Consider the following 11,050-nt stretch of genomic DNA (forward strand, 5'->3'; position numbering starts at 1 on the left):
GCTAGTATTCGTAGGGAGTGGAAGTTGCTAGTAAAACATGGAAACCCTACACAAGGTCCAATTACCTTTTTGTCCTACTTTTGAAAGTGTTACAGCTTTTGGTTGGGGAGAGATCGAGAGATCTAGAAGGGGTAGGGGGACAAAAGTATCCTGAAAATCTAATTGTGAATGACAAAAGTACCCTTTATTTTAGATGTATTTTTATGTGCTTAGAGGAACTTGTTTACAGCTGGATTGCTTCAGTGTAAAACAGCCAAAAACAAAAAGAGTATGGGAAATTTTTTTTGAGGTATAGTTATATATAATTATTATATACTAGTTGCGGTAAATTCGAAATGGTACCCGGTACCTGACCGGTACTGGTACGTACCGTACCAGTAAAAAAATCAGTACTCTATCCGAAACGGTATTCAGAACTTTGGCAGTAAAACATAGAGTATGGAATTGAAGAGAAATTGTACTTGTGCATATAGGTTGTTCTAGTTCGACGTTGTATGTCCGGATTCTCCATATTTGGATGATAGGGTAATGCTTTGAAAGTTGGTAAATGTTAATGCATACTCACACTCATAGGTATTGTTTTTGGTTGTTCAAACGAAAGGAATGAGAATTGTACTTTTCATCTACTCGTCAAGTGTTTTTCCGTATATATTAACCATCTCTAAATTAGTGATAGGCCTTAAAAAGAGACAAAAATGGAGAATAATTGCGAAGCAATCACTTTGATTACTGGTTTATTGACCTTTATCAGAGCCTATTGCAACTTGTGAGTAGGTAATTTATCTCTTTGAGATATGAAAAGAGGTATATATGTTTGATAAGCAATCAACAAGAAGATCTCTTACAAGCATCAAGAAGTTTAGCAAACTTGTGGCCTGTGGTATTCTGTACATTTGAATACAGTCTACATCTTTGTCTTTAGGTGCATGTATACATGTCACCACAGTAAGATTTTGCCAATCTGTTGCATATTCTCCTTTTTGAACTTTCAAACTTGTATATGAACTTACAAACTTGTTTGCCTCTTTTTCGAAAAAATGCCTTCATGTTGCCTGAAATTAAGGAGACACAACACAAAATCTCAGTCCAAGAAATCAAAACACTTCTCTAGTTCTCTTGCATTATGTGCCCAAAAGTAATTAAGACACGACGCGGATACGGACAAATCAAGCTTATCACTAGACATGGTATATGCATGTACACATGAAGTCATTTTTTTTCTTGTTATTTAGTTGGCCTAATTTCAGTTTTGACTCCGTATAAATTGTGACCTTTATTTTATTTGGCCTAATATAAGTTGTGCCCTAAAACAGATGGCAAGAATAACAAAACGTGAACGAAGAAAGAAGGCAAAGCGTGAGGCATTGTTAGCACTTCTATGTGTCATGAGAATGATTAATAATGTTTTGAGCATGTATATGCTAATTACGGACTTGATTGGCGAAAGGGTTCGACAAAGGCCTCGTTTGCGTATGAATCCTAATGTTTACCAACACCAAATAGATGCACTTAATAGGTTGGTACACGGGAGTGACACAAACTGTCACAATCAATTGAGGGTAAATAGGTATACCTTCATGACTTTGTGCCATTTACTTGAGCAAAATGGACTAAAGGAGTCTAGGAATATCACTCTTGTGGAGAGAGTTGCGATATTTTTGTGGATTCTTTCACACCATACAAAAAATAGGCGTACGACTTTCCAATTTTGGAGATTGGAGGAAACAATTAGTAGGCATTTCAATGTTGTTTTGCCGATGGTGTTGCGCCTTCACAATATCTTGTGGCATCATTTAAAAGCTATTCCTGCTAATGAGCCGGATGTTAGGTGGAAATGGTTTGAGGTACAAATTATCTAAAGTGTTCAATTATTGTAATGCAGTTATTCATTCTAATAATCTAATCTAATAAAATAAATTGTTGGTCTCTCGTAGAATTGTCTAGGGGCTTTAGACGGTACCTTCATACCTGTCCTCCCCCCAACTGAAATGAAGGCACGGTTCAGGTCAAAGAAGGGTGAGTACGCGACAAATGTGTTAGGAGTTTGTAGTCGAAACCTAAAATTCATATATGCGTTGTCTGGTTAGGAAGGCTCCGCCATAGACTCGAGAGTGCTTCGAAACGCCTTGGTGAGGCCTTACGGGTTGAAAATTCCACAGGGTATGTCACTTTGCCACCTTTCCATTAAGTCAACATACGTCCACATTTGTATAAACATACTCACCTACACCTATGTATGTCATTTGTAGGTCGTTACTACCTCGTCGATGCCAGTTACACTAATGGACCAGGATTATTAGCACCATTCAGGGGTCAACGATACCACATAAACATTTGGAGACAAGGACACGTGCCTCAGAGCCGAGAAGAGTGCTTCAACATGAAGCACTCCGCCGCACGCAATGTTGTGGAGAGACACTTTGGCGTGCTTAAGATGAGATGGGGAATCTTGAGATCCTACTCTTTCTATCCCATTAGGACTCAATGTTGCATCGTCACAGTATGTTGCCTCCTCCATAATCTCATTAAGCGTACAATGGCAGTGGATCCTGTTAAGGCTCAATACACAGCGTGGGAGCAGCAAAACCTACATAATGTGCCACCTGAAGAGTACATAACAACGGTTGAAACATCGAACGAATGGACCCAAATGAGGGAAAACTTGGCAACCGAAATGTACAATGATTGGTTAGCTCATCATGGGGCTGGCCAATAGGATATCTTTCAATTGTATTGTTTCTTTGTTTTAAATGGATTTGTTTTATAGACTTGTTAAACAATTCAGTCCAATGTTGAAACATATCAACTATTTTCATGTAATAACAAACTATTTCGTGAGTGTTTGCCCTATGTCAAATTGTTATTGTCATTGAAATCAGGTTAGCTAACATAATGGAAGGTCAAGGAACTTCCAAACAAAATGAACCAATGCCAAGGAGGGACAAGAAAAACAATCGCGTAGGCTATGGACTACTAAGGAAGAGGAGGCCTTACTTGTGTGCATGTTGGACGCGGTTACGGAAAAAGATACATGGAAAGCCCATAATGGTTTCAAGTCGGGCTTTTATGTTGAAATTGAGAAAGGCTTGCAAAAACTATTGCCCGGGACCACTCTCAAAGCTCAACCAAACATAGAGTCGAAGGTCAAATATTGAAAGGAAAAATATGGTTATATTGCCGACATGATACGGCTAAGTGGCTTTGCGTGGAATCATGAAACTAACTCCATTGAGGTGGATTCGGAGGATGTGTGGAAGGAATATGAGAAGGTAACTTATCTACTCATTCATTTAAACCCACCTTGAGACATTGTTGTTATCCTTCAAAATTAGTTTTAACTACCGCCCTCCCATGAAATGCATGCCATTGAACATGTGCAGTTCAATCCCAAAGTGAAAGGCATGAATGGGAAGGCTTTCCCTATGTATGAGAGTTGACAAATTTTATTTGAGATTGATAGGGCAATGGGTGATAGGACAATTGTGACCTCGTTCAAAGCCCAAACCCCGATGAAATTCCAAACATGGATGAGTACTTTGAAGAGTGCTATACACCTAGGTTTGCAAATGGTGAGGCAATATGGACAAGTGATACTTTCGTTGAGCAATCGTATGGTTCTACAACCGCAAATCCCACAGCTCCAATAAATAATGCCGACACTCCTACAAGCATTCCCAATGCCAATGCAAATGTGAATGCCAATGCCAATGTCAATGCTCGTGCCAAAGCCAATCCCAATGCTTGTGCCAATGCCAATGTGCGTGCCAATGCCAATGCCAATGCCGCCAAAGAAAAAGGCCAAAAAAGAAGTGGCCATACCTGAGGCATTGGGGAATTACCTAAGTCAAAGCGCTACGGTAATGGAGAAGATCGCGGATGCCATAGGCTATGACAAGCAACTATCTTCCAAGAGGGAGAGGGTGTTTAACGAGTTACTCAAGCTGGACATGGATGAGAATGATAGGTATATCATCAACGCCATCATCGTCAAGGAGGAAGATAGGGTGGACACGTTCTATGGCATACCCGCTGATCACAAACAAAGATGGGTGGAGTTGGTATTGGCAGAGAAGTTTTATGGGAAAGACTAAGTAGGGGAAGTTTATGGGCCATTTGTGGAGGATGTCATTCCTTCTTTTTGTGAATTCTAGTAGCCCCTTAAAAACTAGATTTTGTGAAGGGATTAGGTCTTTTGAAAACTACCTTTATGGAGGATGTAACTCCTTTTTGTACTACGATCTTTTAATTGCATGTAATTGGTACATTATAGGGCAACGATGATGATTTACGAATAGGGCAAATGTTAGGCCAACAATGATGATGTATTTTGTAGGGCAATGATAATGCTATGACAATTGTGACAAAACTTGTATATGTGCGTACTCCTTTTGGCAACTATGAATCTGCATCTCTTTAATCACATGCATGACATTTATTATTGTTTCAATTACAGGTGGATATGTTGGCATTTATTGATGGCTATGATGTATTGTTACCTGAGCCAAATCTGGTTGGCATGTTGACATATTTAGGGCAACATGTCAAATATGTTTCTGCTATCCAGTGAGCAAGTTGCAGTCCCATTTATGGGTTTTGCCGGTCACTGGATTGTGTGTGTGTGTTGGTCACTGGACAGTTTGTGTGCTGTTTTATGGGCTATTTTGTGTAGATTTCTGCTAGTTTTATGGCCTATTTTCTGCTGGTTTCTGGTGGTGGTTTGTGGCTAGTTTTATTGCTGGTTATTGGACAGTTTTCATGCAAGTTTTTGTTGATTTTGTCCCTGCTTTCTTGCTATCTTTGCAGGTGGCTATGATGATATTTTTCGGAGCCAAATGGCATAAGTTTTCTCTTGATACATTCTGAAATGTTGGTGTACATCTCAAATATGTTTCTGCTATCCAGTGTGCAAGTTGCAGTCCCATTTATGGGTTTTTCCGGTCACTGGATTGTGTGTGTGTGTGACTGTGTGTGTGTTGTAGCTGGACAGTTTGTGGGCTGGTATTATGGGTTATTTTCTACTGGTTTTATGGGCTGTTTTCTGTTGGTTTCTGTTGTATTGTTGCTAGGTTGTGACAGGTTTTGTTGGCAGTTTTGGTGGTGGTTCGTGGCTGGTTTTACTGCTGGTCACTGGACAGTTTTTGGGCTGATTTTTTGGGCTGTTTTCTGCTGGTTTTCTAGGCTGCTTTTTGCTGGTTTTCTGGGCTGCTATTTCCTGGTTTTTTGGACAGTTTTTTATTGGTTTTTGGTTGGTTTTGTTGCTGATTTTTTGTTTGAGGGCAATGATGATGAATAAGGTTGTTTTGGTGTTGTGTCTTGGCTGGTTTGTTGGCAGTTTTGCTGGTGGATTGTGGCTAGTTTCATTGCTGGATTGGTACAGTTTTGGTGCAGGTTTTGGTTGATGGGTTGTTGGTTGGTTGATGGTTGGTTTTATTTGTTTCTTTTTAAGGGCAATGATGATCATTTCGATGGCTATGATGATATTACAAATTTAAGGACGAAACACTCGTCTTGGCGGGGACAACTTATGAGGGTCAATGGTTAAAAATCATTCGGCAACATAAGTTGTAGCCAAATAAGTGTTCAATGTGCTGCTTAATAAAATATCTGAGCCAAAAAAATCAAGCATTGATGCCATGGAGCGGTTTCAATTTCATGAAAATGAAAACCATAGAATTTTTTGCTGAGCTTGCTGATTTGAATTGCATTTCAAATTAGTTGGTGTTTCTACTGATTTCAGGATTCATAGTGTATGAGAAAAAATAGAACAGTTTAATTCTTGTATAATTCAAATTTGTAATATCAATTAAATCTTGTTGATTGTGTACAATGTCATAAGATTTTGCATTGTAATAAAGCTTGTTGAGTGTTAGTCTTGCCATTTTTTCTCTTTCTGATTTGTCTTTATCGTTAAATATGACAAGACTGAAACTAGCCCAACATTTATTTTCAAGATTGCATTTTGAACACAAGCTTATAATCTCAAATAAATCTAGACTACTTGAGATACCTTACAAGGATAAAAAGCAACAAATTTATTTTTCAAACATTTATTCAAACTACGATCTTCTTCAAGCATTCAACGTCAACCTCTGAAACGTACGAAGCAATGACTCCATCGATTAAACATGGGGAATTGCATGTCCCTCATGTTTCTTAATTGTCGATTCACCTACAAACATAACACATGAAAAATATGACAAATTATTCATAAATAAGAGTATATAAATGTTCATTAAAAACAAAAGTACTTACTTTGACAAATTCATTCCAAACCTCATTCTCCACCGCCAGTCTGTTTTCATTTTCATTCCAACCAAATCCGGAAATCTGAAGCATGTCTTGTAGTTGGAAACAAGTTGCCTTCCAATACTTCATCTTTGCCTCGATATGAAATTTTGTAATACCACCTTGGGGAAAAGAAGCTCGCATTTGAGTTTCCAAAACTACGAAGGATGCCGGTATGAACCATCCGTTCTCATTTTGCCAAATTCCCCCATCTACCAGGCTCTTAAGATGTTCTAACAACGTCTCCTCCTCCTCCTCGCTCCACTCCCGACGTGCCATTGAAATGAAAACAAAAAAAAAAACGAGAATATCAAACTAAAAATTAAAATGGGGATGATATTTGGGATGAGATGAAGAAAAAAATAAAATCTATTTATAGAAAAAATTTGTATATGTTGGTTTGTTGAACCTATTACTCACATGGTTATACTACCACTCACATGATCCAACAACCATCTACCTCCCATTCAACTATGAAGATTTAAAAAAAAAAAAAAAAACGAAATCTGTTTTTTCATATAAGTTTCATAATAATTGAATTATTTTACAAATTTTTTATCTTTTAATCCGTTTTTCTTTCAAAAAAAAATATTAAGGTTTAAACATGAATTACCTAAATTAATTTATTTTTATCCAATTTTTTTGATAAATATGTATTTATTTTAGTTTTACTTAAATTAACCTATATTACCCATTAAATTAATAAAATGATGGCAATAAAGTCATTTCACATCTTATCCCATAATATCCACCCTCCAAATCCCTTTTCCAAATAAATCATCCAAACATTGGATTACAAATCCACCCTTCTTAGGAGGTGGGTCCACCCTCCTTACATATCCACCCTCTTTCTATATCCACCCAAAATCATATCCTCCATCCAAACGGGCCGTTAGGTCGTATACCTCATAACTTACGACTAGTCTAGTTTGGAACCAATTCATATGGAGATTTACTCCGATTTTAATTGGGCTTTCGTTAGTTACTGGTAAAATTGAACTCCTAAAATTAGTTAACGTGAGCGTAAATTGGCCCGCGGTGTATAATAAAAGTATAGCATTAGAGTTAGGTCTTGGCCTCTTGGGTAGTCTCGCGGCCATTTTCTGAATCTTCTCTATTGTATCCGATTAGTCTCTCCTTGTTTGACCGGCAGCATGTGCAGAAAATATTAGTAATAGCCTTGTCCCACGTTAATTCTCCAAACTAGCAAATATTGGTTAATGCTACTCTAACGACACATGTTAAGATGTTTGAAATAAATAGGGTCTGCTCCATTGTTTTCTCTATAAGGCTATAACCAATTTTGAATGACACTTGAGTTTCTAACAACAGATAGTTATTAACAACAAAAAGTTTAGCTTAGAGGACATAAAAAAGTAAATAAGTGTTAGTCTTTCATATGGTCGAATATTTGAAACCGTGGACTACTAGATGGTTTGCTAGTTGCTAACTTCAAGCCTCAAAATTAGTCGAGATGCGCTCAAGTTGCCCACATCCCGTTATCATAAAAAACAATTGGCAACATGTACGTATTGAACCTGCAATTTTTCGTGGATACGCAAACAATAATAGGTAAATACTGCATTTTATATATCTTATAAAAAATATACAACGAGCCTAACCACCATTTGCTCCACTGCAGAAAGCCAAAAGCTTTCATTCGGAACCAGATGGTATACCAATACATAAATACATATTACTTCAGTTATTGAGCTTCTTGATTATTTCAACCTGACATTTGCAAGATCAAACCAGATTTGCTTGAACACCTTGATAATCACCTCATGGTACTCAGCCGAATTCAACTGAAGATAACAAGCAAGGAGATCTTCCAAATCCTTAGACGCCCTTAAATTATTCTCTACGATCATCTCCACCATTGACTCCCTGAAATCCCTCCTCGGGTCAGCCGACGACTTCACCACGGCGAAGCTCTCCGACACGCTCCTCCGGCCCCGGCCGCCTTTCCCCTGAACCCTCTTACTGCCAATTCTAGGAGAATTAGTGCGAATTCTCACTCCTGGTGAACTCACTGAAAGTCTCCGAACAGAGGACACAGAAACAGAGCTTGTCCTCTGTTCTGTGACATTACTAGTATACCCATGAGACTGAACATTTTTTCCCTCAGATTCAACTGATTTCCTTGGTTTCTGATCCATTCTGGTTAGGATTGGATGTAGTTCAACAGCGGTAACGACTCTGAATCCGTCGGATTTTGCGTTCGGTGAGTTGTCGTTTATGTCAAAAACGATGTCGATTTCGGGATTTCGGTCATGGTCAGAACCCAATTCGGGTAAGAGAGATTCATGATCGGATGAACTATCGAGGGGGGAAATTGGGTAGTCGTCGGATTTTAAATCGAGGGAGGCGCGGCAGCCGCAACCGGCGGAGACAGAGGTGGTGATGAGCTTTTGAGAAAATGGCTTATTAATAGAGGCTATGGCTCTTCTCTTTGAGTTGTTGCTGCGTTTCTGTTTGGGTGATTTTCTTGGGGATTCTTGGAAATGGGTTTCTGGGTATTGTTTGGGTGATTTTTTGGGGGATTCTGGGAAATGGGTTTGTTGGGATTTTGGGTCTTGCATAGGGGGTGGATTGAGGTTTCTTGTGAAGTAATAAGACTTGCGCTGGTGAGAGAGGATGCTTTGGGGTTGGCTTTGTGTTTTTGAATTCTGTGGTGGAATTGAAGTAGTAGTTGTGGTTGATGATGTTGATGATGATGATAATGATGAACAAGTGAGAGATGATGTTGTTGATGTTGATGATGATGATGAAGTGGTGGGTGGCTGTTTTTTCTTTTTGGTTGGGGGATTGATGGTGTTTTTTGGGTTCCTAGTTCTCGTGCCCATGTCTTTCAGCTTGTAGAACCAGGCATTTGGTATCATTTCTGATAACCTGAACTTCTTGTTACCCATATCTCTCTCTCTCTCTCTCTCTCTCTCTCTGTGGCGAATGTCTGTTTTCTAAAAGGAGTGATGGTGGAAGATAAATAGACAGAGACTTTTGTGGGGAGAAAATGGGGCCACAATCGAAGAAAAAATGGGGCACAAAAGCGAATAAGATTGGACCCAGCGGTGGGTGGCTTTTCTTTTTAATGGTACCTAATGATAAATGGCCCTTAATTTCCGGCACAAACAGCAAAACTTCTTTTTCTGGGGAAATTACATATCAGTGGAGAAAGGGGTAAATAATGCCCAAGTGCTGGAGAGATTTTTTCAAAATTTCATAAATATGGAACGGAGGAAAAATAATTCCCCATACATGAAACGGAGGAAAAATAATTCCCCATGCATGGAGTCCGAATCTGGATCTCCTAACTTGCCATTTCCATGAATTTATGTTGCCCCTTCTATGTACCTAGGTTGCCCCTTCTATGAAACTAAGTTGCTCTTTCTATGAATTTCCTGGGTATTCAATTTCTTGAGTATTTCTTCAATCTCCTTACCATTTCTATTATTTTTTGAGAAATTTGGAATCTGTGTTACTTGTAGATTTGCATGAAACTGACCAACTGAAATTCTCTATGCATGAAACAAAGAAAAAAAATTCCCAAAACAAGAAGTCGGTTTGTAGTCAAATCTAAGTTTGAATCTAAGTTGCCCCTTCTATGAATTTAAATTGCCCCTTCTATGCACCTAAGTTGCCATTTCTATGAACTTAAATTGCCCCTTAATTAGCTAGTAGCATAACTTCTTCACATTTTCAAGTAAAACCAAACAAAAAATTTTAAGTGGCAATTCCTAAAATCTAAAAGCAAAAGTATAAGTGGATGCTAGAAAACATATATCTTATTTTCTCTATCATTTCTCTTTCTAAAAAATTAGCCAAAATACACTAATCTCAAAATACTTTAAAAACTCAAATCTACAAGTAACCCAGTTCTCAAATTTCTCAAAAAATAATAGAAATGATAAGGAGATTGAAGAAATGCTCAAAAAATTGAATATTTAAGAAGTTCATAGAAGAGACAACTTAGGTTCATAGATTTATGTAGAAGCGGATAGATTTAGGTTCATAGACTTAGGTCCCTTCTATGAACCTAAGTTGTCCCTTCTATGAACTTCTTAAATATTCAATTTTTTGAGCATTTCTTCAATCTCCTTATCATTTCTATTATTTTCTGAGAAATTTGAGATCTGGGTTACTTGTAGATTTGAGTTTTTAAAGTATTTTGAGATTAGTGTATTTTGGCTAATTTTTTAGAAAAAGATATGATAGAGAAAATAAGATATATGTTTTTTAGTATCCACTTTATACTTTTGCTTTTAGATTTTAGGAATTGCCACTTAAAATTTCTTACTTGAAAATGTGAAGAAGTTATGCTACTAGCTAATTAAGGGGCAATTTAAGTTCATAGAAAGGGCAACTTAGGTGCATAGAAAGGGCAATTTAAATTCATAGAAGGGGCAACTTAGATTCAAACTCAGATTTGACTACAAACCGACTTCTTGTTTTGGGAATTTTTTTTCCTCCGTTTCATACATAGAGAATTTCAGTTGGTCCGTTTCATGCAAATCTACAAGTAACCCAGATTCCAAATTTCTCAAAAAATAATAGAAATGGTAAGGAAATTGAAGAAATACTCAAGAAATTGAATACCCAGGAAATTCATAGAAGGAGCAACTTAGTTTCATAGAAGGGGCAACTTAGGTACATAGAATGGGCAACTTAAATTCATAGAAATGGCAACTTAGGATATCCAGATTCGGACTCCATGTATGGGGAATTATTTTTCCTCCGTTTCATGTATGGGAAATTATTTTTCCTC

At 37.7% G+C, this 11,050-nt stretch overlaps 2 protein-coding genes across 3 annotated transcripts; both read right to left on the minus strand.

Moving 5' to 3' along the window:
• Positions 1-6,046: 6,046 nt before the first annotated feature.
• On the minus strand, positions 6,047-7,178 carry LOC131323261 (uncharacterized). 2 transcript variants are annotated; one of them, XM_058354965.1, is made up of 2 exons: positions 6,274-7,178; positions 6,047-6,169 (listed from the first exon to the last, which is right to left on the minus strand). In XM_058354965.1, the coding sequence occupies exons 1-2, from the start codon at positions 6,562-6,564 to the stop codon at positions 6,083-6,085; spliced, it is 378 nt and encodes a 125-aa protein (XP_058210948.1). In that variant the 5' UTR covers positions 6,565-7,178; the 3' UTR covers positions 6,047-6,082. The 2 variants fall into 2 exon arrangements, with proteins under 2 accessions (XP_058210948.1, XP_058210947.1); XM_058354964.1 differs by having other exon boundaries at positions 6,253-7,176.
• Positions 7,179-7,851: 673 nt separating this feature from the next.
• LOC131323262 (transcription repressor OFP2-like) lies at positions 7,852-9,350 on the minus strand. The gene has a single exon (XM_058354966.1). It carries the CDS (start codon positions 9,195-9,197, stop codon positions 8,007-8,009), a length of 1,191 nt encoding a protein of 396 aa, XP_058210949.1. The 5' UTR covers positions 9,198-9,350; the 3' UTR covers positions 7,852-8,006.
• Between the last annotated feature and the right edge of the window lie 1,700 nt (positions 9,351-11,050).

This window comes from Rhododendron vialii, chromosome 4a (genome assembly GCF_030253575.1).
Source record: "Rhododendron vialii isolate Sample 1 chromosome 4a, ASM3025357v1".
Lineage (NCBI taxonomy): Eukaryota > Viridiplantae > Streptophyta > Magnoliopsida > Ericales > Ericaceae > Rhododendron > Rhododendron vialii.